Source organism: Hyaloscypha bicolor (genome assembly GCF_002865645.1).
Source record: "Hyaloscypha bicolor E unplaced genomic scaffold K444scaffold_117, whole genome shotgun sequence".
In the NCBI taxonomy this organism is placed as follows: domain Eukaryota; kingdom Fungi; phylum Ascomycota; class Leotiomycetes; order Helotiales; family Hyaloscyphaceae; genus Hyaloscypha; species Hyaloscypha bicolor.
The window spans coordinates 1,794,301-1,818,912 of record NW_020194619.1 but is presented as its reverse complement, the minus strand read 5'-3'; the positions used below and the strand labels follow the sequence as shown (position 1 = coordinate 1,818,912).

Genomic DNA, 24,612 nt, shown 5'->3' with positions numbered 1-24,612 from the left:
AGCTGTTAATCTTCACCATCAGCCCCCCTAAACTTCTCATCCAAAGGCCCCTGTCTCGTCCAAATATTCATGCCAAGCTTATATCCACTCGTCACCGGCAAACCCGCATGTATCGTCGCCGAATCCCCCGCTCCATCCTCCATCAAATTCTGCCAGAACACCGCGTTCCCCGGCACCGGGCGAAACGTCGCCCCATTATCCCACGGCTCATCACAATCTAGAAACTCGCACCACCGCTCATCATCCGGCTGATCCAATATCGGGAAATTCGTTCCCCCGCCGGTCAAGTTGCTCGCAGCTACATAGACGAAGAAGGAAGTCAGACGATTGCCGCCGACGTCGGGCGTCGCGCGGTCGGCGGCCGTGAACCAGTCGGTGTGCAGGTGGTATCGCTCGTCGTTTCCGTATTGCACGAGTTGGAGGGGCTCGAGGTGGGAACGAGGCGTGTCGAAGCCTTGGAAGAGGAGAGCTCGCGACTCGATGCACCGGACGATGGGGTCGCGGGCTACGGAGGTGGATTGCGAGGTTCGGGTTTGACGGAGGCCTTCTTGCCCGGATTCGTCGGCCACGGCGGAGTGCGCGAAGGTTCCTTTTCTTGGGGATTGTTAGTGGTTGTTTGGTGGTGAGAGGGAGGGGGAGAGGCGACGAACGTGATTTCTTGCAAGTGGGAACGTTCTGAGGGGGTCAGAAAGTTGGAGATGTAGATTACTAGTGGTGCTTTTGAGAAGAGGTGGATTGTGTATGGAGGGTGTTGGCAGCTGTAGTCCCTCAGCGGGACCTGCTCAGAGCTGCCTCGAACATTGCTCGCAAAGAACGCGGTTACGAGCAAGGAAAGACATCTCGGAAAAAGCATCATGATTGTCCGTTCTCCTCGCTTTGAATGACGAAGATGAAGCTACGAAGATGGAAATAATCGAACGAAATTATTTCCCCTCCTTTTCCTGCCATCGGGCTATCAGATGAGATCAGACCTCATCCCTGCAACTTTGCAACGGCCTCGGAATCATCGCAGCAATCAGCTCATCCGATCACCTTCTCGAGACGCTCTTCTCAGCCTTCCTTGTTCCACTCGCGACTTTTTGAAGCAATGATGTTGCAGCATGCAGGGTGACAGGAGCTTCCCCTGGCTTATGCACGGCGATCAGGCGTTTCGAGACCCCTGTTGTGGCGCCTTCAGGGGTTCATTTTCAGGGTTGACCCCGACTGCCCCTCCATGACTTCAATTTATTTTTGTGATCGAGACTTGGACTTTTATATATATAAATTTTAAAACGTCTCGACCATTTTCCACCATTGACATCTGCGAGACGGAAGACAATTATACTTTGCACGCAACTTGAGAAGAAACTCTCGACCAACCTGAGTCTGGGACTCAGGACAACTTCAGAATCTCGCAATCGAAAGCTTCAGGCGCCAACTTTTCAATCTGCCCCAGAATGTTGCCCAAAGTCCTCCTTGTCTGTCTGCTGGATCTGATTGCTGTGAAATCAGCACTGGGATGGAATCATGTGTCTAGAGCCAAGTTCGAATATATTGTCAACGAGAAACCTTTGGCCTTAGTAGCTTGTAAGTCACCAGTTGACGCTCATCAGTTGTGGGCAGGCAAGCCATGCTAACGGATTTCCCAGTCGTCGCGGTATGCCGTCTCCACCCGGTCGCTGGTTCCATGTTCGAAATATGCTAACATTTGGATTGAAATGCCAGCCTTGGACGTGAGTAAATTCGCTCCTCCGCGGGTCAAGTCAACTGACAAGTTCTCCAGGGAACCTAGCAAGGCACTCGAAGCAGAATGGCTCGCAGCTACATCGCAAACGAAGACAGCCCTGCTAAGTGTCGACTGCAAAACTGAAGCAGATCTTTGTCAAGAACAAGGCGTGATCTCATACCCCGCCATCCGGGTATTCGATGGAAGCGAGAAGGTGAGAAGGTACAAAGGCCCTCGAAAGGCTTCAGCGTAAGTCGGCCTGATAAATTCTTGCTCCATGACAAAGCCAATTGATTTCGCTGGCAGCATTGTATCTTTCCTAAACCGCGCAGTTCTTCGCGCAGTTCTTCCCGTAGTCTCTACCCTTGACCAAAAAAACATCACCGAGTTCAAATCTGGGGACGAAGCAGTTATAATTGCATACATCCCAGAAGAAGAGAAGGCATTGAAAGCAGCGTTCATGGAGCTAGCGTCCCGAAACCACGATAAATTTACCTTCGGTATTGCCTCGGACAAGACCCTGGCTAAAGCCGCAAATATACAGATTCCCAGTGTTGTGGTACACAGACCGAAGGAAGGAGAGCAGGAAGTGCTACCCGGCCCATCAGGTATTGATGTGCTGGAAAGTTTCCTGGAGACGGCGACGGCGCCTTCAATTGGAGAGTTCACTCGCAGGAATGAGCTGAAATACATGAAAGCATGTTCTCCTTCCCAACCAAATCTCAGCTAACAATAGAAATCAAGGCCGGAAAGTCCCTCGTCTACTACTTCGCCCCCACATCCCAAGACCGCGAAACCTACCGCGAATCTCTGAAACCTCTAGCCAAGAAATTCAAAGAGTATCTAAATTTTGTGACAGTCGATGCTGTAGAATACGGACACATGCTCCCCGCTCTCGGAATCCAGGATACCGGGTCTCCAGCACTAGCAGTTTTTAACCCGATGTATGGGCAGGCGTTTCCTTATGACCAGAAGAAGATTACGCCTGAGACGGTAGAGAGTTTTGTGATGGACATCGTGCAAGGGAAGGTGCAGCCGTTAGGAGCTGGAGGGGAGGAACTCAAACACACTGAGCTATAGTAATCCATCCGATTGTGAAATTGAATTCTCAAAGTTTGGGTTTTGACAGAAGTCCCTTTCTAGGAGGTGCAGCAGAATACAACACAACACCGTTCTTGGTGAACGTCCTTGCTACCTCCTGACCGCCATCCTCGCTGGTCAGCCAATCTACGAACTCGTGTGCAAGTTCCTTGTTATCGGATTTCGAAGAGACTAATGCGTGAGCTGGGTTCAGCAATGGGTCATCTTCATCGTCTTCACCGAGTTTCTATTCGATTGTGATTGTCAGCGCTCAGCCCCATACAGAAAGCATCGGGAGTTCATACAAAGACCATCAACTTCTCCCTAATCCAAGGCTCCACAGACCACCAAGTCCCTTTGTCAACGAGACTATATTCTCCCAACAGAGCAGCCACTTCAAGTGCACGGAACGGGAAGTCGACATAAGTATGATACCAGCTAGAATGCGGGTAAGACCAAGGCGTCTGGCCGATCGCCGTCCAGAGATTTGATTCCTTGATATTGGCAGCTGATTTGTCGTATCTGGAGAGAAATCTTATTGGAATTTTTGCGTTCTGGGTTTCTATACAGGCGCGGAAGAGTTGGGTGAAGAGGTCATATATCGAAGGCGATCCGGTAGTTGAGAGATTCGCTGGGTTAGATCTGGGACCTGAGAGTTAAGTAAGCTCAACTCGCATTTCTGGTATTGAAAGAAAGAAACGGAATCTGTCACCGACCGACAAGCATCCAGTGATCTCGCCAAATATATTCTCTGCGGTCGGCGATACCTTGCTGTATCGCAGTCTTTTCGGCTACGGGGTGGTACGTGATGCTCATGTCTACTGCTTTGAGAGCCAGGGAGTTGAAGGACATAGTTGTATCTGATGCCATCCATGCAATTGCGAATGGAGCTGCTCCTGTGGTCTTCACATGATGCTTTATGAACCCTTCTGCAAAGGTGCGGATCAGGCCTGACTGCCCTGCTCCGCCGGACGCGATCCGAAGCTTGGTGGGCGAGTCGGTGTCTGGAGCAATGCGGTAGACTTCTATTGCTTCGATGTAGTGAGGTGGATGGTTGGGCTTAAGGAAAATAGATGCCATGGCTAGTTTTCGGACTTATCGAGCTGGAGCTGAAAAATGATTGGTGAAGGGGAGTTTGATAGTTGACTTGGTGATACACTGATCATGTGAGAGACACGCAGCCTGTGGATTATGTGAGAGATTATCTCTGTATCGAACGTTCATACCGAGTTGTGTTACCGCATCCCCTCAGCGGCGTTTGACGGCGACTGCTCTAACGTGGGGTGCGGTGAAAGGGGGTCCATAGACTGACGAGCCCAGCCAGCCTCTCCAACTTGGAGACTTTTGTCTATGTGAAAACAGTAAGAACAGACAACACTGAGTGTCTCTTGCCATTCATTCAGTTTTTCAGATCTTGTCTTCAATTGATAGAGTTTTCCCGACTTTACGTGGTATTGTTGGGCGAGGAGAGGCTCGCTTAATTTCGAGGGGCCCCCTCCGTCGGCCCGAAGTACACTCCACATTCGGGTTCCAACTTAAAGAGAACCTTAGCATGAGAACGCACCCCAAACACAAAGTTTTCAAAGAGACGCATCCTTGCTTTTCTCCGTTCTAACCCCCCTAATAAAATTCCCAAAATGATAGACAGCACCGAAATCAAAAATAAACTCGTCCTATTAACCGGCGCTTCAGGAGGGTCAGTTGCTCTCATACCCTTTCCCCCCTCCCTCCCCTTCCCACTAACCACTGGCAGCATCGGTGGAGCATGCGCGGCGCAATTTGCTGAGGCTGGCGCCCATCTCGCCCTCACATACTCAACCAACATTTCCAGCCTCCAAACCCTCGCCACCTCACTCCAAAAGCTTTATCCCAGCCTTCGAGTCTCATTTCATCAAGTAGATTTAACCCTAGAAGAAAGTATCGAAAAGCTATTTGAGGAGGTTAAAGGGAAGCACGGTGCTGAGATAGACATCTTGGTCAGTAATGCTGGGTATGGGATGAGGATTTCTGAGATCTGGTGAGATTGTCCTTTCTTTCCCCTTCTCTTGACTTACAGAGGGGGGCGATTAATTGAGGACGGCAGGGATATCCCAACAAGTGAGTTTGATAAGATGATGGATATCAACTTGAAAGCGTCATTTCTCCTCGTGAAGGGTGTTATCGGGGGAATGAAGGGCCGGAAATGGGGAAGGATTATCTTCATCTCATCGATTGCGGCGTATGGAGCCGGGATTAATGGATGTCGTACGTACCTCTCCAGCACTCTTATCCCATGAACTAAAATTTTAACCCACTGCCATAGATTATGCAGCGTCCAAGGGCGGCCTAAATTCTATGATGATGAATCTCTCCTCGCACTTGGCGGAGTTCAACATCTCAGTAAACAGCATATCCCCCGCCATGGTCGGTGGTACAGGTATGCTTCCGGATGAATCATCAGTTCCGGGAGTTGTAAAGACAATTCCGCTAGGGAGACTTTGCAAGCCGGTTGAGGTCGCGAATGCGGTGAGTATGTTCGCATGTACGGGATTTGTTACGGGGCAGAGTTTGGTAGTTGCTGGTGGGCTAAAGCACTTGTGATTTTAAAGTTGGTGGAGAAGGAATGTTTCATTGTCCCAGAGTGCTGGGAAGAATTGAAATTGACTGTACTAAGTTATTTCGAGGTTTCGGTTATCTCTACTGTAACTCAGCCTCAGTTCAGACACTTCAAAAGCTTCAAATACTCACTACATTTGTGACTAATAATACGAGATGAATTGGTGGTATAGAAGTATGTCTCATATTCTTTCAAAGTTATATTAGAGGGACTTGATATTTGGGTTGTTTTGAGATTTGGAAGTGTCCGGAGGGGGTTTGGTTAGGGGAGGGGGCGGGGGACCCTGCATTACAGCGGCTCACAGCCGGAATTATGGATTGCTCTATGCTAAGTTTCTTCCCTGATCGCCCCTCCATTCACGCCCTTTCCACCACAATTTTGTAAGGGCCCCACCACCACAGAAAGGACATTCACGACAAGAAAATTACGGTCCCAAAACACGCTAGGGGGCCGGAGATAAGGTATTACTTACCTGGCCAAGGGGCGCGTCTCGCTTAAAGCGTGCTGCGCGTGCAAATCTGAATTTTTTTCTCGGCTGCCTACGGCAGCTAATCTTTAATAAAATTAAGTAGAAGCCGCATATCGAAATCACTATTAGCTTTTGCTCTATCAGAATCTAAAGTTCTTTTGTTTTTACGACTACTATTGCTAGAGTTATGGTTGCGCGACGAGGGGGTAAGTAAGAGGGGTGCAGCGCCTGCTACAGGGCTCGCTTAGCACCCTGAAGCCCTCGGCGCTATCCGCCAGCGCAATGTGCGCGCGCGAAAGCAGCACTTTTTGGCCGCCCCCACAGGCTGTTTTAACAGATTTTTGGTTCTAGGATTGCGAAACCGTGTATGCGCTTTCAGAATCTCAAATTTTTAGGCCCGTACGATAATTTTTGGGGTGGGTGCAGGGCGTGGGGGAGGAGGGGGGGATTGCGCGGGCGGCCAGTTGGTGAGGGAGCAGGGGGGTGGGGGGCTAGGGGTAGAGGGGCTTAGCGCAGACTGGGCTGGGACCGTATTTTTTGGGGGGTTCAGGCTGAATTAGCCTGCCACGGAGTTACATGCTCAAATAATAACTCGCTATCATTCGCTGCTTCTCCTGCCTATGCGAGAACCTTAGTGACACGGTGATATATCTTCCAGCTGCTTCTATGCGATGCCTACCGGACCTGTGTAAGAGGCGCTAATTTAGACCGTGCTGAATTCGTGTTCCTTAAACCAAGCAGTCCAAGTTGTAATTTTGTAATTCGGACTTCTTTAGCTGGAAGTACGGAGAAGGCACATATGCTATCTTGTAGTGTTCTAAGGTATTATACTTTAGACGCAATCACTTCGAGGCACAGTCTTTTAACCCCACGTGTTCGCAATTGTAGTACTCTAAATCTAAAAATGGTTCTGGCGAGCGCTAGTGAGGGCAGGATCGAGCCCCAAAGCGATGGCGTAGAAGGAATATTGGCAATAGCAGTGCTCATTTCTCTCAAATTTGATAGCGATTTGTGTGTATTCTATGGCTCCGATGGATTGATCGTTGGAGAAGGAAATATATCACGTGACATTGTTCTTCGCTAGAGAGGAAACGGGCTCGATTGGGAATTAGCAAGTTTTGGGTTTCAGTGCGCCTTATTGGCAAAGTTGCCTTTCGCTTGAGTCACTCCCCCTTCTTCATACTCGGTGTCTAGATTTGGCAAAGCCAAGAAGCTTAGCGCGCTAGGTCAAGCTTCGTTATAAGGCTGGGCTGAGAAGTTATTTAGACATTTCTTCTCCAAAAAATTTCCCCCACTCTATTCGTTATTCTATCTTTAACGGAGGTGATTACTAGGTTAGCCAGGAACCTTAATTGAGCTAAGTTCTCTATAGCGGCGAAATGTGGACCTCACCGAAGCCCCCTCACAATGATCAATCCTTTTCGAGCCCCCCACTTCTCCCCGTCAGGCATTCAACTTCTTTAACGCGTAACTTGAGAGAAGAGCTGGAAAGTTCATTCAATCCGGCTTCGGGAGGTTCGAGAGTACACTCTACTTACAATACTGTGCCAGCTGCACCAGATATGATTGGTCAACCATCCTTTCACGTGACGAAGAATGATGTACAAGATCCAAGGCCTTTCTCACAAGGAAAGGAAGAAATTCAAGGCAGCCTTCCCAACGATAACACAGCTTCATATAATTGGAAAACGCCAGGAGCTTTGAGAAGCGAAGATACAAAAAGCGAATACAACCCCGAAAGAGGACACGCAAGGCGGCTGAACTCCTTTTTCTCGAGTCCCAGCTCTTCGAGGAAAAACCAAAGCCAGAACCACTCTGAGAGATCTCAACACGAGGGTACTAGGAGAAAGAACACGTCAATTTCCAGTGAAGAGTACCCTGCGAAAGCCGCAACTCAGGCAAGCAGGAGAATAGTCTCCTCATCCACAGACATTCCAGAAACAGAAGCAGAAGCCCAATCTCATATTCAAGCCATCAGAAGTGAGAAGCGCGAGCATGGCGGTGGCAGGAACGCAAAAGATCTGGAGGCTGCCCTTGACTTGTAAGTGGTACGCCTCTGTCCAGTGAATCAAGTCAGCTAATGAACCAGGATATCAAAGGATCTATACCAGAAACCGATGCATTTCCTCCTAGAACTGTTCCAAAACGCTGATGACAACTTATATAAGCCATCGGCCACGCCTAAAATGAAAATTACTTACCGCAACGGCACTCTTCGGTTCGATACAAATGAAATTGGCTTTCGCAAGACGGATGTTGAGGCAATTTGCAGCATCGGGCGTAGCTCAAAAGTGGAATCCCAAGCTGACCAGAGACGAATTGGCGAGAAAGGTATTGGTTTCAAATCAGTCTTCAGAGTTTCAAGCTCTGTGTTCATCGGTTCAGGTCATTACTCGTTCATGTTCACCGATAAAGAGCCACTAGGAAGGCTTACTCCAGTTTGGGCACGATTTCCAGAAAAACCTTTGGCCGGATTCACTTCCATTTTCCTCCGGCTCCATCCAACTCTAGATTTCAATATCTTGGTCCAGGAGCTGAACGCATTAGATGGAAGGCTCTTAATGTTCCTTCAAAACCTGAAAGAAGTGGAAATTGAGGTGTTTACAGACCACCAGACTTCGAATGTAACACTACGACGCCATGACGTTATGAGCGCATACATAGGGCTCCCCTGCCGCCATTTAGAACCGGATGCCTCTTCACCCTATATCCTATTTCGATACTTGGTCTCCAACCTTCCCCCAGAGCCAAAACGGAAGGGTCGCACGACTTCAGAAATTGTGTTAGCATTTCCATCAATTGAATCTAATCCCACTTCATCCTCCCGACGGCCACGCAGATTGCCTATTCTCGTGACTCATAAGGTTTACGCTTTTTTACCGATTCGTGACTATGGTTTCAAGGTATGTCTATATCAACCAGAATCAAGACTTATCATTCGTGTCTGCTAAACTTGGTGGAGTTCATTTTACAGGCTGATTTCGTGCTCATCGCCAACCGGGAGGAAATCGAATCTGACTCGGCTTGGAACAAAGCCTTGCTGCATCTTATGCCCCACGCATTACGTATGCATTTTCTTAAGTTCATTTTCCTTATTTGAATGTCCCACGAGTTATGAGGCATTCAAATCCCGTCGTCCGAATGTCCCTGCCGTCGGGAATTTCCTAACCGAGCAATGCTGATTCATGGTTATTCAGTGGCCGCCATCAATGAATTCAATACAGGAGAGTTTCGTTTCTATTGGATCCATTTTTTCCCTTTGAGGCAGGACAGAGATGACTTTTTTCATGATCTTTGGCCTGAAGTTCAACAACTCCTGTCCACAAGGCCCATCTTGGAATCCATGACTGGCGACAAACGGGTCCCCTCAGACCTAGCAATTGTCCCAGAAGAATATACTTATGGAATTGGAAATCCCCTCATTCCCCCGGTCTCTTCTATCTTTACCTACGTATCGCAAAACTACCCCGCCGAGGACCGCGAAGCCCTCGAGTCTCTAGGTGTAAGACGCATCTCGGCTAAAGATTTCCTAGATGACCTCTCAAACTTTATCAAGAAATCGGCCGTTGAGTTTCAGTCCATGGATGACGAATGGCATTCCCGGTTATCGCAAATTCTGGACCCTCTGACGGCGAAATTCGGGAAGTTGATATTCTCACTTCCCATCATTCCTCTGCGAAATGGGAAATGGACAGCAGCAAATTCGGACCCACTGTTATTTCCTTTAGCAGCTGGGGATTTGGTTGTTCCTGAACATATCAATGCTTTTGTTATTCACCCAGATGCTGCAAACGATCCCTCTCGTAGGACCCTTCTCAGCAAGCTCCAGGCTCGGGATGCAACCAAAGCCGAAGTGTGTAGTATTATCATGCAGTCTCACATGAGTCCCCGGTTTAATTCCAAGGATATTTTTTTGCGAGATATGATATCTCATGCAGAGTTTCTCTGCAAAGCACGGTGGGTTCGCAACTCGCCAGACGCATACATATGGGTCGTCACAGAAGATCACTATCGTCATCGTAGCAACCAGGTCTATATGGACACTGGCGAGCTGCATTCCGCTGGCCAGGTTTTCAAGAACCACAAGAAGCGTTTTAAATTTCTACACAAGGCCTACTCGACAATCTTCACTCGGCAAGCGGATAGGAAATGGATTCAAAAAAATATTGGTGTGGGGTTAATTCCTCGCTTGGTTGTTCTCTCATCCGAGGGAACATTCAGTCTCAGCAACGATTTCCGTTTCCTCGTTGACTCTTGCATGTCGTCGGAAGTCTTGCAGCTCCTTAAAGCACATTGGAATCACTATCGCCAATGGATTCTGACTGAGAACTTTCAAACTACAAAAACCGAACCAAGCAGTCTTGTCCATGACACGCCACACAGCAAAATACGGGCATTTCTTTCGTTAATGAATGTCCGGTGTCATGATGGGTCTTTCGTTCCACTGGATCAAACATATCTACCCCGTAGCACAATATTGCAGGGGTTAGATATATCGAAGGCTGAACTGAAGAGCAATACAACCATGTCCGAAGACGGACCAACATCTACTGATGGGATGGAAACCGCAAATGAACTTCCAGAAGTTGAGCAAACGGACAACAATCTGCCATCAGAAAATACGGGCATCGATACACCCAAGTCTAAATTTCCACTCCTTGCCGTTCCGGAACCTGAGCAAAATGACTGGGACTTCCTGGAGAAGCTTGGTGTTGTGATCACATTGAAAGCCAAGGATTTAATTGCTCGCCTCAAGCAGCTCCAACGCAACGCATCATCACCGGAACAGGTTACTCGGCTTTATGAGAGAATGCAAACAGGTGAAAATGAGGGCGATACGAGCCTTATAAAGTTAGGAGTGAATCTGGCATCGCGGAACCGTACACTGACACATTGTTAGGCGCCATTTTAGAGAAGAAAAGCTTGTTTTAATACCTATGAATAGTAATAAAAAATCGCTTCTCCCCAGGTGGGTGAATACAACAGAGTGTGTCTGGGATGGCCTGGCATGCCTCCGGAAAACACCCCGTTTGAAGGACTATTATCCCGAATATGAAGTGCTCTTCTGCGAAAAGCTTGGAGTTAGAAATGCCACTCTGAAAACTGTTGTCACTGAGACTAAGCAAATCCAATCCACCGATTCCTTGGCCTACATTCGTGACATTTTCAAACAGCTGAGCCATATGTCATATGGCCTCTCCGAATGGAAGCTAAGGGAGGCGGGTGTCTTCGACCTTCAACTTTTCCAGATCTTTCCTGTGTGGACTAACGCGAGGGGTCCTGAATTTGACTGCCTGAAGTCTGCTAGATCTATTACTGAAAGTAATTCATGGTACATTGCAGATCTTCAGCATCTATGCGACTCCTTCCAAGGCATCGTTCCATTACTGGCATTTGAAAGCCAAAGTCTCGAGGACATCAAGCTCTTGATCAAGCACACGGGATGTGACAAGAGAAAATTATCCGATTTCGCCAAAAGAGAAGCAAGTATCAATGGATGGGAAAGGCCTAATGAGGAATACACCCGATCTCTCCAAGGTAAATGGAAATACATTGCACGGTGAGTTTTTCCTTCCAAAACATGCATTTGCAAGTATATTACTAAATATTCCAGGCTTGTTCCTCTTACGAATCCAAATTGGAGGACCATTCAGAAACAACTTCTCCACATGGAAGTTTACCAACCACAGAGAGTCTCCGTTTCATGGAAATTCTTGACTTCATGGGGAACAATGATCTCTGGGCGCCCAGAAAAAGGCCGTGTAATGCTCGCTACCGAAGGTGATATCTTGAAGATATATCTCATATGTGAGGACATGGAAATCGGTTGCCCTCCACTTGAACTAACCGACGAACTTGCAACATTCTGCGGCATAAAAGATATCGAACACATTAAGCTGCTCACTCATATTCTCGTACAAAAGGACACGAGAAGAATTGCACTGGACCTAAAAAAGCGAGAAATACCAGATAATGTTCCTGCGGATACAGTGAGAGATTTGGGCACTGGTAACCGTAAGCTCTATCCCGTTCTATTTGTTTGTTTTGAAATGAACCGTCCAGACGCTGAATCAAGCCTACCAGTAACCAAGCCAATTCCTCGAGACTCCGATAATGTGACACAACCAGAATCACACCCTGATAGAAAATCGCCCAAGGGCCCAAGATTCAAGAAACCCCTTGGAAAGGAATTATTAGAGCTTAACCTCTCGATGCGTGTCTCGATAGGAGGCTCGAAAAGGAATATCACTCGCAAAGTCGACCCCCCCGCCATAGACAGATTAAATCTAACCAACGGGACCGAGGACCAAACTACAATGTTGCACGCCAACCTGGCCCCCGATTCTCGGGACATCCAACGTGAAAAAACCTACAACATGAATGAGGATTACCGGTTTCAATCTTCACTGCCCGGCTCGGAAGTGGCAATGTTTGACAACATTGATGATTCAGTTGGATTTACTTCGTATTCAAACACCACGGATTGGGCAAATCTTCCGCCTTCCAACAAAATAAGACGCTTGAAAAGAGGACAAAACTCCGCAGCCCGTGGCCTAATGTCTTTGCCGATGCCTGTTCCATCAATAAGCGGCAACAGTCAAAGTGAAGATAGCATGTTTATCGCTGAACTATATGTACGTTCTCATTGACTCTTGTGTTTTGCAATATTTAATGAGGAAAATGAAATAGGTTTCAGGCTTCTTGAAGGTTGCGCTAGGAGATGAATATCTGCCAAGCACGCATTGGACGAGTTACCTCCGAAGCAGGTCCGGCCACAAACCCTACGACCCCCCGAATCTGAGCGTCTCAACATTTACTATCCAGGATACAAGTGGGCGGCTCGCGGCGATTCTCTCACAGGAAGGGTTCCAGCAAGTCAAATATTTAAACGAAAGTCCTACCTTTCACATACAAGTAGTTCCTTCAGCTGGACCTGTCAGCTCAACATTTGATATAGATTCGGAACAAATCAAGAAGGTTAGTAGAGCGCCGGATTCCTTTTCTATTCGAATTCTTTATGTCGAATTCAGGCAGAGTGATTTCCTACTGTCCCATTGCTGAGGTGAACAATTTAGGCAGAGAATCTTACAATTTCCGAAAACTCTAATAGTAAATACAAGTCCATCTTCATCTTGGCTCTTGTCTTCAACCTCTATAAAGATCCCGGAATTGCACTATTTGCCGACCCATGGCAGTTATACTGCAAACGCTCTCTATCTCTCGAGACGTACAGCGAGTACCAGGCGTGTTTTGGTGAAAATGCCCCTGCTATTTATGTACACCGCACGGCAAATGCAAGGCGCCTCTCAAAAGCCAATGAGGCAGACAAAACGTTCAATTATGGAGAGCTGAAGCACGGAGAAATCAGGCTTCTCAAGCTGGAACCGGGAACTGGTGACATGCCACTTAAAGGAACCATTCATCATGTTCCTATCTCAGACCCAGGCCCTTTCGTAGCCATCTCATACGTCTGGGGTACGGCGCCAAACACCTGGGTTCCCACATACTTCGAAACTCCCGGCGGTAAAATTCACCTCACCCATTCTTTGGCCGCTGCTTTGAGGCAGATTAGGGAAAGAGGCAATTCCAATATACTCTGGGCAGACTGGATATGTATCAACCAAGATGATTCTCGAGAGAAAGCCATCCAAGTCCGGCTGATGAATAAGATATACCAGACAGCCAATCTAGTCATAGCTTGGATTGGTCACGAATATGAAGGCAGTGGCGAAGCCATTAAAACCCTTGCCAACATTGGCCTTCAACATTCGCTTGCACCAAAATACTTGGCCGAAGACCTGATTCATACTTCATATTCATGGCCTTTGAAAGTTCCAGATGCAAGCGACGATATTTGGACCAAGGTCAACTTACTTCTCAAACGAAACTGGTTCCAACGGATTTGGATCGTCCAAGAACTTGTTCTCCCGTCAAAGGTTCTCATCTTGTGTGGTGTATCAGAGTTGGACTGGGACCACTTCTTCGAGGCCTTGATAATCTGTGGAAAGGTGTTCAATCTCCAGGGTCGCCAGGAAGACATCAAAATTCTGCCTGATTTAGGGCCAGCGTATGCGCTTGGCCTTACACGACGCAGGCTTAGAGAGGTAGCCAAGAAATACAGCCTGCTCGACCTGCTGGAGCTATTTGCACATACAAAGGCAACTATGGAGCGCGACAAGCTTTTCGCTTTGCTTGGCCTTGCATACGATTCTGGAAATCAACTGTTCAATCCCGACTACGATTCGCCCATGCATGATGTTTTGCTACGATATGCTAAGGGCTTTGTCATTGGCCGCCAGGCTATTGAGCTGCTATACAGGGCAGGAGCGTCTAAGTCTTACCACTCCTGCTCATGGATTCCTCGATTGACTACAGGGAATTTCCCCAAGACGATTTCAACATGGGAAGCAGCTGACGGCTACTTCAGTGCGGGTTCGGCTACCCCACCCATGGCAACGTACCAACCAAACGGCGTCCTGGAAATCAAAGGCTATGCGATCGAGGTCATTGCCAGCGTAGACCCATTAAGAATGGGGACGGGAAGCGTGCTATCCTTTTTCGATGCCATGGCGGACTTCCGCAGGCTGATTAATTACGTTGGCGACTATCCAACGGGAGAGGTGCGAGATGACCTTCTCCTGATACTACCCATCGGGAACGCAAGAGGTCCTCAACTTGAATCTACAATTGACAAGTTACATTCTTACCAAGTATCAGCCAGAAATCAAGACTCGCTAACGGAAGAATGGCCCACCGACCTGCGGGGATTAGTCCTGTCTGTTAGTCACGACCAGGATCCGTCAAGATACCAAAGGATGCCATTGCAGAAGCAGCTGATTGTGGCGAAATACTGGCAGACTGCTGCGGCATTCTCCAATCGGTTAGGGAATATGGCGTTCTGCTTTACGAAGAAGCGCTTTGTGGGCCTCGTGCCCGATGCCGCGGAGGTAGGGGATAGGATTTGCTTGTTGCATGGGGGAAGGGTACCATTTGTATTGAGGAGAGAGGAGAAGGGGTTTAGGTTTGTTGGGGAGTGTTATATTCATGGAATTATGAAGGGTGAGGCTTTGAAGAGGGAAGGGCTTCTGGAGATGACTTTTCGGTTGGTGTAGAGTGCTAAGAATCGGCTTTATCTAGCAGTGTTGTAAGCCCGTGGTCAACCTTATAGACTTTAGCTTCACTAATATCGCACTTCTCTTTCTCTAATAATTAGTAATTACTTCTTATAATTATAATATCTTAAAGCCTAGATTTATTTATTATTAAATAGAAAGTAATTAATAAAACAATTATATCTTATATTACTTATTATTAAATAAATTAATATAAGATATATTTTACTAGAATCGCAAAATATAAAGCTTTAAAAAGAATTTATGCTCTAGAAAAGCTTATAAAGATAATAAAAGCTACTATTTAAATACTTAGCATTTATAGAATTATTTAAAATAAGTAATTTTATAAATACTAAGATTAGTATAAAAGCAAATACTAGTAATTATTACTAGTAAATAAAAATATGCGAAATACTTATTAAAAGCTTAATTAAAAGTAAGATTTTAACTTATTAAAGCAAAGCTTTTAATTATATATAATAAGCTAGTATAGAAAAATGTTTATATAATAATAAATACTACTATTATATAACCTGGAGAAATATTTAACTAGTTACTAGAGGCTTAAAAGAGGATTTAAAAGGCCTTTTCTTAAGATTAAATATTTATTTCTATTTTATTATACTTTCTTTTTATTTTAAAAAAGAAAGAAATTAGAAAATTACTCTAAAATTAAAAACTATTATTTTATCTCTCAAGGTATTAAAAGAATATATTCTCTTATATACTTTTATATTCGAGAAAATTTAGGGAAACTAGAGCTTTCTTAAAATTATAATATATTCTCTTAAGAAAAGAAAATCTGGCTTTTATAATTTGCATTTATATTTACTAATATGGCCCCTGGTTTAGACTTATTAGAAGTTGGATTTTAGTTATATAAGGTGGGCTAATATAATAAAATATTACTATTATATAATTTATAAAATTAAAAAAACTTAAAGAAAGCTAAAGAAAAGTTTAGGGAATCTTTTCTTAAAATTAAAGACTTCTTTTACTTTAAGGAATCTAGAGTAAAATGCATTATTATATAACTTAGAGAAATATTTAACTAGCTACTAGAAGCTTAAAAAAGGATTTAGGGGATCTTGTTATAAGTATAATATTTAGGGCTTGGAAAGTAAGGTAAAAGATCTCTTATAAAAACGATTCAAAACTAAAGAAGGGAAAACTAGAATATAGAAGACTATGAGAAAGTAAGTATATATCCTATAATACGCTAGCCCATAAGGGGCTTAGCGTTCTAAATATCTCCAGTGCATTCCATGCATATTTCCTTAGTAATACGGCCGCATCACGTGCGCAGTTATATAACCTGGAGGCAGCGGGACATGGCAGGATATGGGCAACGCCTGTCAGCTGACCAGGTCGAAAGCTGAATCGTAACAGATCCTTTCCCAAAATTGAAGACTCTTCTTGCCTTCTTTTACTTTCTCTTTTCCTTGAGGGGCTTTGGGGGCCTTCCTCCAAGATCACAATATAATCTCTTCAAGTGGGAAAATCTGGCTTTTACTCTTTGCATTTGCACTTGCTTATGCGGCCCCTTGTTTTTGTAATAAACAAAAGCTGGTGTTTGAATACTGACAAATACCAGCATTCAAGGGTTGCGAAACAGGGCCTTACACATCTCTATGGCGTTGTGCGCGCACGTGATCTGTTGAACCTGTTGAAATTTTCCGGGCTCAGCATTATCCGTAGACAAAACAGGGCGTGCAGGTAGGCGTCATACGCACGAAAGTGAAGACTTCTTCTCTTCCGTTCACAATCGAAACACTCACAATCTAAACACTCTAGCAAGAACTGCTCTTGGTAAAAGACGCCACGATATCGATTTCCCCCCCTATTAAGGCAACCAAGATGTCACAGTATCACGAAGACAGAAGATCGTCTGAGCATCGCAATCGGAGGTACAACGGTGCACCCTCCGAACACAATAGGTCCTACGGTTATGGCGAGACCGAAAAGCCTCCTCCATACTATCCCACTTCCGAGTATCGCTCTCCTCCCGATAAATCGAATCGTTACGACTCGACCGACAAGAAACACTTCCCTACTAAGCCTTACCTCCCTGAAACTTATCCGTCAAACCACATTCGCGAAGAAGATATTGACAGTTCTGGCCAAAGTGGGCTTACTCCCTTTGACTCTTTTATTATGGCCGTGACTGGAGTTGTTGTTACTGGAGGATTCGGTGGGATCGGACTTCAGTTCCTTCTAGCAACGGCGCGTGCTGCCACCATGGGTCTTTACGCCGCTGGTGCTGGAGCGACAGTTGTTGGCACTGGATATGTGGTTGTGCGGGGTGGAAGGCTTGTTATATCGCAGACGAGACCTGGCATCATCGGAACGCTGAGAGCGTACAACAGGGTGACTCGCGACGTACGAGCTGCTACCGCCTCAGCAAATCAGACAGTAGTAGACACAACAACAGCTGCGGCCCGTATAGTCCAGTCTGGTCTCACATCTCAAGCACAAGGAATCGCCCATGTGTCAGATCAAGCCATCAATCAGATGGTGAACGGGCTGAACCAACTTTCCAACTTGCCCGTCCAACTGCAGAATATGCTCATGGCGGCCATCATCAATCGAGCTTCGGATCCAACTCCAAGCCAGGAGACGCCAGTGGTTGGGGAAGAGCATACTGAAGAGCAAATACAATTAAGGATGGAAGAGCTCGAAGAAGGTATGATTGAGCTTGTTTTAATGCCCCACGACGAAGACTTGGGTGAGAGGGTCGACGTTGCGTTGCCCACAAATGTAGGCTTGCCATTTGGTTCAACACTGGAACAAGACGTATCTCGAAGAAGGCCGCTGGGCCTTTCAGATATCGATAACGTGGATGCCTCCGACGCTGATATTTCACTGGCGCATGCTTCTGCGCATGAACAGGATCATGAGTCCTTGACGGATGGCGTTTCTTTTGTCACTGCGCGGCAATCATTTTCGACTGCGGAAGAAGGAGATTTCGAAATAGTACAGTTTGAGACGGAATGAAATGAAAGCCCATTACTCATATCACCGAGCCTCGACAACCTGAGATGCCAAAGACGTATCCTCCTCGAAACGCGGCTGCTGATATGTTCAGACAACAGGAACGTGGTGGGACTAAAGCTCACGAACAATTGAGAATTCTTCTTACGCAGGCGCTTTCGTCGTTTATCAAGCGCGGCTTTCCATTTCGTCTATACAAGAATACAGAATCCTTGAATGAGCTCCAATTTTCTAGACTTGTGGTTTCTTCAAACAGAGTCTGTAACAGTCCCGAGTCGATCACGGTCACCTAGTCAAGCACGTCGCGTCAAGTGGCGCAATTATGCCAAATCAATAGATTTCAGCCAAAGCAATCAAGCTATTACAAGACGTTTGATTTCTTTTTATGAAGGGGATAGTGGACCCAATAGACACCCTCACGTTTATCTCGTGCAGGAGCCAGCTTGAATCGCGACAATGGGGAGCTCACCAAGACAAGCAGAATGTGCGCCTTCCCCCCCGCGGTTGGCTAGTGGATACTTCTAACTGGTTAGAATATTCTGCAATCGCGGTCATCCTGAACCGCCCTAGCTAGGGCAACAAAAAAGCCAAAAAAAAACAAGGAAAAACATAATTTAACGACGGTCGGGCATGGCATAATAGTTAGAGCGCGCTATCTCATACTATCCTCAATCTCAAGCAAGATGTTGTGTCAGGAATGTCACAAGATATTAGACGGTCAAGCTAACATATTACATCCCTTCGCTGGCACTAACCCCGGGAAGCCCTTGTTCTACCATCACCTCTTCGCTTATTTGATTGAATTCGCAGCTCAAGGCGGTTGCGAGATATGCAAAATCCTCTGGGACAGGTTGTCGGATGCGGAAAGAGAGCTTGTGCGCCAAACCAAGAACCAACGCCTCCCGTGGCATCCGTTGGCCGTCCTTCGAGGGCTAGCGAAACCGGATCTGAGCTTTTACGGATGGACCATATACAAAGCCTCCCCCAGCGACGGCTGTCAAGTGAGGTTCCAATTCGGTAGTTGGGGTTCCAAAATTATTGATATATTTTTCTTGCAAGCTAATCGTGCGTATTTTCCATTCGATATTTGCTGTGTAGATTTTGCTTATTAGAGGTATAGGTACACTTGAGTTTGAAGCGCGGGGAGAGATTTATAAGCTTGCCAGCATTGAAGATCTTGTGGCAGATGGACCTGCCACAGAGAGCATGGAATCCCCCAGCAATTGGGATTTAATACGGTCTTGGGTCGACTCGTGCAGTCCATCCCACGACAGGCATGGGTGCTGCCACCAATTTGTTGGCTTGGCAACTTCTGAAGTCCCTTCGAGATTGATTGATGTAGGGGCGGGAGACACGGGTCAAGAAATACGTTTGAGCTTGTTTCCTAAAGGAAGGGCGCCACTTCCATACGTAACGCTCAGCTATACGTGGGGTCAAAATCCGTCTCTTGACCAATTGCCCCTCCTAAGGAAGGGTACTCTTGAAACTTTCTCCCGAGGAATTTCATTCTCTACTCTTCCTCGCCTGTTTCAGGATACAGTCGAAGCGATGCGCAAACTGAAATATCGCTATCTCTGGATCGATGCATTCTGTATTATACAGGATGACATACGAGACTGGCAACGAGAAGCAGCTGTTATGGGTCAGATCTACCGAAAATCAGTCCTGAACATAGCCGCTGGTGGGGCAAAAAACAGCCATTCACCACTTCTCGGCGAGAGAGACGCTTCATTTGTTCAAGCTTGTAAGGTTGAACTCAACTGGCCTAAGATCTCTAGCAAGATCTCTAGCTTCTACGACCGGATGGAGGCTCGAGGTACCTTTTATGTGTTTGGAAAGGACTTTCTGCAAGAGAATATCTTACGGACGCCGCTCAACCGCCGGGCCTGGGTGATGCAAGAACGTATGTTACCCCCCCGGGTCATCCATTTTGGAAAACACCAGCTCTTCTGGAGATGTCAGATGCACACTGCATGTGAAACATTTCCGAAGGGAATACCAGAGGCAACAGGTTCAGCTGCTTTCAGTCAATCGGCCTACGGCGTGGACTTTCAACATTTGAGTTGCACGCGGGGCCTCCTTGAAGATCTCTGGTTCCAAGTTATTGAAAACTATTCAACTTACGGAATCACCAGGGAGTCGGACAAGCTTATTGCTCTATCTGGCATCGCACGGATGTTTGGCGAGGAGGTGAAAGAGACAGACGACAAATACATTGCAGGCCTTTGGCAAAGCAAATTCATTCCATCGTTGCTATGGTTAGTTAGTGATGGGAAGCAAGGCGATGGCAGTCCCTCTCAGAGATCCGCGGTAGGTGAATCCATGGACTATATAGCGCCATCCTGGTCGTGGGCCTCCGTACGTGGCAAGATAGAGCATATATTACGGGACTTTAAGATCTCTAAGGTCTACAACAAATATTCCCCTCTAATAGACATATTGGAAATATCTGCTTCACCAACAAACATAGAAAATCCATACGGCCAGGTTCACGCATGCTACATCAGACTTCGGGGGACGTTGCTTTCGAGCCATCGGTTCTTCTGGAGCCGGTACGGGCTTTTCGAGACGCAATCAGAGAAGAAATATAACGTCTTGTACGCTTTTACTGGATTTCTTCAGAACGTTGTGGTCTGCGTCATTGACGACATGAACGATTTCAAGCCTCGGAAGACGTTCCTGCCTTCTATTCCGGGGCTGCTCAGCCCTCCAGATGTCAACTTTCTGCCTTTCGTCTGGAGACCGGATAATGAAGACTGGACTGGCATCGCTGATCTCGAGGGGCTTCTCATTGCTCGGACCACTGGGAGAGACAATGAATATAGGCGAGTTGGATATTTTAAGTCCCAAAAACATGGTGGGAACATATCCGCCTTCCTCGGCCGGGAGCTTTCAGGGATTTTCCTAATTTAACCGTACTTGTTTATTATGTATTCTCTTGGAAAGTAGGATATTGCAGTTATTTGCGGGGGTCTCTTAATATTACGAATCACAATTCAAGGCCTCGAAGGCAAGTAAGAGAGGTTCAATTACTATTATTTGGGGCTGAGAAAAGAAGAAACGAGCTTTATATCTCCTCCATTTACTATATATAAATATTAATCTACTAGCGTACTATTACTTGACCCTAACTAAGCTCTAGCTAAATAGTCTTTATTATAAGGCACGTAATAGTAAAGTAATATATAAGTAGTTAAGGCAAGTAAGCTATAGAGTAATATTTGTAAATATAACTAATTTCCAAGAAGTAATTCTAATAAAAGACTAATTAATATCTCTTTCTAAAGCTATAAATATCTCTTTATATATTTCCTAGTATTTAGTTAAATATATAAAACCCTTTACTTAATTAGGAAATATAATTCCGTATAATTCATATAATTCTAATATAAGTATTACTTAAAATAAAAAACCAGATATATAATATTTAATATTTGCTTATATATTATTATATATATCTATTATATTTATATAAAGCTAAAATAAAGCCTATTTATACTTTTAAAAATAATTATTAAAACTTAATAAAATAATAAGATAAGGTTTTAAACTAATACCTGGTCTTATTAATTAAACGGGTATTACTTAGAAATTATTAATAGTTTACTTAATATTATAATACTGGCTATTAACTCTTCTAATATAAAGATTATAATATAAAGTAACGGGATTACAGGTATATATATAAATTTAGGGCCATTAATAGGCCCTATAATATCTTATCGAGCCCTATAAGCCCTATAATTAGTCTGAATTAGAGATATAAGGCCCCTAAAGCCTACTAAAACCATATATAGCCCGATTAGGAGGCTATATTAAGCTATAGGCTTTCTATAGGCCCTTAGCCTCTGATTTTTTAGGCCTGTATCCGTAATTAGTAGCGAGATAAAGTAAGCTTTATTATCCTTCTTGGGCCCCCTACTAAGGCTCCTTACTTTCTTCTTTATTTACTCTCTTCTTTACTTACTTTCTTCTTTACTTACTTTCTTCTTTACTTACTTTCTTCTTTACTTACTTTCTTCTTATCTAAAGCTAGTATGGCTACTTTTAGTAGTTTATTTAGCTTCCCTGATTTATTAAATGGCTAATTAGAGCTTCTTTCTCTCCTAATTCTTCTGATTTAGACAAATTAGAATATACTAAAGCTACTAAAGATAAAAAGGATATTTGGTATAATTTATTATTTAATTCAGAAAATAAAGATAATAATTTAATTATATTGAGCTTTATTCTTTCTCTCTATTCTCTTATAGCTACTTCTATAGCCTTTATAATACCTGATATTATTTATAAAGAATACTTAACTAGTACTAGAATTAAGGCCATTCATATACTTAAATAAAGGAAATCTATAGGTAATATTAAGAAAATTACTAGAGTATTACGAATGCATATTTATAAGCTTATAAGCCTTACTAGGTAATATGAGTAGAAAGAGAATAAGAATATATCTCTAGAAGTACATTATATCCTGAATTAATTTTATTCTAATTAACTAGCTATTTCTTCTAATATTATTAAATATATTTTGCAAGTTATTCTTTAAAATTCGATTATATATAGTTTCTCTTATACTATAATTATAAAGGAAATAAAAGAAAGGATTATAAGATAGCTATATAAATGATTTAAAAGATTTTTATTATAGCTAGCTATTCTTAATATAAATTAATAGTAAAGCCTGGTTTGAATAAGCTTAGTAAAAAGTAGAGGCTAGACTAGTATTTAGAATATAAGTATTAGAGTTTTGAGAACTAGAAAAATATTATTTTTATAGATAAGATAATAGTATAATTAGGAAATATAAGAGGAAAAAGAAAAATATAGGAACTTCCTGGAGAGGCATATAATAAGTATTATATAAGGAAGTAATAGAAAGGCTTTTCTGAATTTATATTTTAGGAATTATTCTTATATAATAAAAAGGGGCTATATTATATATGGGAAAAAGAAATTATATAGTAAAAGCGAGAGAGAAAGACTAATTTGAATATAAAAAATTCCTTGATTAAGAAGGCAAATAAGTAAAAATAGGAAAAGTAATAAAGAAAGTGGCTAAGGGATTAGACAAAAGTATATAAAAGAAAGCCTGGTAGAGTAAGAAAAGTATAGAAGTATAATAAGGAAACTGGAGCTTTTATAGTAAAGGATAAATAAGGAAGAATTAATTAGTATTACTACCAAAAAAAGATCCTTATTCTCAAGCTTTTACCTTTTATAAAAAAGTATTAAAAGGATTATCTCAAGATACTTATTTAAGAGAATAATATATTAGCTTATAAATCTCATTATTAATAAGAGGTTTATAATCTCTGGAGGATTATAAAAATAATCTGGCCAAGTAACTTACCTGATTTAAATACTATTGAGCGTTTATGGTTTTGGATAAAGAAGGAAACTACTAGGCAAGGGCCTACTAGTAATAAAAAGAAGCTGAGAGTAAGATTGGAGAAATACTGGGAAAGCATATCTCAGTATAAGATTCAAGAGTGGATTAAAGCAATTCCTAATTATATAAAGGAGGTAATTAGACTAAAAGGGGGGAATAAGTATAAGGAAGGACGAAAAAAGGGCCAGGAGAAAATAGTAATATACTATGGCTAGTATATCTTCACTTATTACTGATTGGGTCAGCTGATTTACCCCGCTATATACTAATTAATTAAACGACTGGAACCCTTCAGGGGGCAAGTGAGACCTTATAGGGCACTTTAGTGGACTGCATAAATTTATGCCCTGTAATCCCGTCACTTTATTCCGTGATCTTCGTACAATATTGAGACCAACTACCCATGGTTCCCGCCCATCCTCACATCGGCTTTGTGAGCTTCGTAAAGTCGCGAGCCGAGTTGCGAGCACCGGTGATATTGAGCTCCCAGTGGCCCTTCCCAACATTATGGAATCCGATGTTGGTGCTGGGCGAGGCTGGATTCGCTATGGAAAGGTTGCTCACGCCATATCCGAAGAAGGTGTCTCCCATGGCTGGGACAAAGGCAGCGCCACCGAACCATGAGCTACACCCACAACAGACCACGTCCGCCTTCCAGTGTGTGGCATTGACGGTTGAAGTTTTGAGGACCTTCGCGGTGGTGCCGTTATAGAGCGCGGGTGGATGGTACGCGCTTTTATTATCGTCAGTGTCCAAATTGAGAGAAAATTGTTTACTTTGTGAGACTTACGTCGCCCAACGAGGTGACACTATGATATTAGTACCGTGTGCCCATGCGACGAGGAGGGGGCTCCTGAGCATGCACCCACCGTAGGCGATGGCAGCCCAGGTCATGTCGATTGGGGCTACAATGGACGTGTATATGTCGAACGGCGCTGCTGCAACCTCGGGGATGCCCACGCTATACTGTACTCCGCTGACAGATTCTGTCCACGAAAGTACTGAACCATTGGCCGCGGTTGCCAGCAGAGCAACAGTACTGACTGAAAGACGCATTGCTAGTATGATGAATGTTGACCCGAGGGAATAAATATCAAGTATCTCCGTACTGATGAGTCCTTGCAACGGATATCAACGAAGAATAGCACGAGTTTAGAAAGATAAAAAACGAGGGAACGAGACTGCCGGCACTCTTTTCATATTGATATCAATGTTTCGCAGGGATTTTTAGATTCAAATGTATACTACTACAGTCGGTCCGATCCA

At 44.4% G+C, this 24,612-nt stretch overlaps 8 protein-coding genes across 8 annotated transcripts; 5 read left to right on the top strand and 3 right to left on the bottom strand.

Annotated features, from left to right (window-relative positions):
- Positions 1-5: 5 nt before the first annotated feature.
- Positions 6-1,073, bottom strand: K444DRAFT_594135 (2OG-Fe(II) oxygenase superfamily protein; the record flags this gene model as incomplete). Its single annotated transcript, XM_024878337.1, has 2 exons — positions 651-1,073; positions 6-594 (listed from the first exon to the last, which is right to left on the bottom strand). The coding sequence occupies exons 1-2, from the start codon at positions 854-856 to the stop codon at positions 6-8; spliced, it is 795 nt and encodes a 264-aa protein (XP_024734149.1). The 5' UTR covers positions 857-1,073.
- A 73-nt stretch (positions 1,074-1,146) lies between these two features.
- K444DRAFT_49713 (thioredoxin-like protein) lies at positions 1,147-3,139 on the top strand. Its single transcript, XM_024873296.1, has 6 exons — positions 1,147-1,566; positions 1,629-1,636; positions 1,705-1,712; positions 1,763-1,954; positions 2,012-2,402; positions 2,450-3,139. The coding sequence occupies exons 1-6, from the start codon at positions 1,437-1,439 to the stop codon at positions 2,783-2,785; spliced, it is 1,065 nt and encodes a 354-aa protein (XP_024734148.1). The 5' UTR covers positions 1,147-1,436; the 3' UTR covers positions 2,786-3,139.
- On the bottom strand, positions 2,814-3,938 carry K444DRAFT_594130 (uncharacterized protein; the record flags this gene model as incomplete). Its single annotated transcript, XM_024878336.1, has 3 exons — positions 3,502-3,938; positions 3,091-3,434; positions 2,814-3,032 (listed from the first exon to the last, which is right to left on the bottom strand). Exons 1-3 carry the CDS (start codon positions 3,863-3,865, stop codon positions 2,814-2,816), a joined length of 927 nt encoding a protein of 308 aa, XP_024734147.1. The 5' UTR covers positions 3,866-3,938.
- A 484-nt stretch (positions 3,939-4,422) lies between these two features.
- K444DRAFT_654271 (short-chain dehydrogenases/reductase) lies at positions 4,423-5,365 on the top strand (the record flags this gene model as incomplete). Its single annotated transcript, XM_024885933.1, has 4 exons — positions 4,423-4,481; positions 4,539-4,802; positions 4,869-5,029; positions 5,088-5,365. 4 exons carry the CDS (start codon positions 4,423-4,425, stop codon positions 5,363-5,365), a joined length of 762 nt encoding a protein of 253 aa, XP_024734146.1.
- Positions 5,366-7,148: 1,783 nt separating this feature from the next.
- Positions 7,149-15,048, top strand: K444DRAFT_615702 (uncharacterized protein). Its single transcript, XM_024880779.1, has 9 exons — positions 7,149-7,891; positions 7,940-8,753; positions 8,813-8,915; positions 9,048-10,701; positions 10,751-11,410; positions 11,465-11,865; positions 11,935-12,485; positions 12,541-12,828; positions 12,927-15,048. Exons 1-9 carry the CDS (start codon positions 7,230-7,232, stop codon positions 14,961-14,963), a joined length of 7,170 nt encoding a protein of 2,389 aa, XP_024734145.1. The 5' UTR covers positions 7,149-7,229; the 3' UTR covers positions 14,964-15,048.
- Positions 15,049-16,678: 1,630 nt separating this feature from the next.
- Positions 16,679-18,164, top strand: K444DRAFT_615699 (uncharacterized protein). Its single transcript, XM_024880778.1, has one exon. It carries the CDS (start codon positions 16,824-16,826, stop codon positions 17,958-17,960), a length of 1,137 nt encoding a protein of 378 aa, XP_024734144.1. The 5' UTR covers positions 16,679-16,823; the 3' UTR covers positions 17,961-18,164.
- Positions 18,165-18,605: 441 nt separating this feature from the next.
- K444DRAFT_665643 (HET-domain-containing protein) lies at positions 18,606-20,870 on the top strand (the record flags this gene model as incomplete). The annotated part of the gene is made up of 2 exons (XM_024887096.1): positions 18,606-19,022; positions 19,078-20,870. The coding sequence occupies exons 1-2, from the start codon at positions 18,641-18,643 to the stop codon at positions 20,868-20,870; spliced, it is 2,175 nt and encodes a 724-aa protein (XP_024734143.1). The 5' UTR covers positions 18,606-18,640.
- A 2,699-nt stretch (positions 20,871-23,569) lies between these two features.
- K444DRAFT_594121 (iron reductase domain protein) lies at positions 23,570-24,533 on the bottom strand. The gene is made up of 2 exons (XM_024878335.1): positions 24,137-24,533; positions 23,570-24,079 (listed from the first exon to the last, which is right to left on the bottom strand). Exons 1-2 carry the CDS (start codon positions 24,400-24,402, stop codon positions 23,767-23,769), a joined length of 579 nt encoding a protein of 192 aa, XP_024734142.1. The 5' UTR covers positions 24,403-24,533; the 3' UTR covers positions 23,570-23,766.
- Between the last annotated feature and the right edge of the window lie 79 nt (positions 24,534-24,612).

What these genes read in the sequence shown, in the direction of transcription:
- K444DRAFT_49713 (XM_024873296.1), top strand. Translation starts at nt 1,437, where the DNA reads ATGTTGCCCAAAGTCCTCCTTGTCTGTCTGCTGGATCTGATTGCTGTG. An exon ending in GGCCCTCGAAAGGCTTCAGC is followed by an intron (nt 1,955 to 2,011) that starts GTAAGTCGGCCT and finishes TTTCGCTGGCAG; the next exon opens with CATTGTATCTTTCCTAAACC. An exon ending in ATGAGCTGAAATACATGAAA is followed by an intron (nt 2,403 to 2,449) that starts GCATGTTCTCCT and finishes ATAGAAATCAAG; the next exon opens with GCCGGAAAGTCCCTCGTCTA.
- K444DRAFT_615702 (XM_024880779.1), top strand. Translation starts at nt 7,230, where the DNA reads ATGTGGACCTCACCGAAGCCCCCTCACAATGATCAATCCTTTTCGAGC. An exon ending in TCTTATGCCCCACGCATTAC is followed by an intron (nt 8,916 to 9,047) that starts GTATGCATTTTC and finishes ATGGTTATTCAG; the next exon opens with TGGCCGCCATCAATGAATTC. An exon ending in GGCGATACGAGCCTTATAAA is followed by an intron (nt 10,702 to 10,750) that starts GTTAGGAGTGAA and finishes ACACATTGTTAG; the next exon opens with GCGCCATTTTAGAGAAGAAA.
- K444DRAFT_615699 (XM_024880778.1), top strand. Translation starts at nt 16,824, where the DNA reads ATGTCACAGTATCACGAAGACAGAAGATCGTCTGAGCATCGCAATCGG.
- K444DRAFT_594121 (XM_024878335.1), bottom strand. Translation starts at nt 24,402, where the DNA reads ATGCGTCTTTCAGTCAGTACTGTTGCTCTGCTGGCAACCGCGGCCAAT. An exon ending in GTGTCACCTCGTTGGGCGAC is followed by an intron (nt 24,080 to 24,136) that starts GTAAGTCTCACA and finishes CGATAATAAAAG; the next exon opens with CGCGTACCATCCACCCGCGC.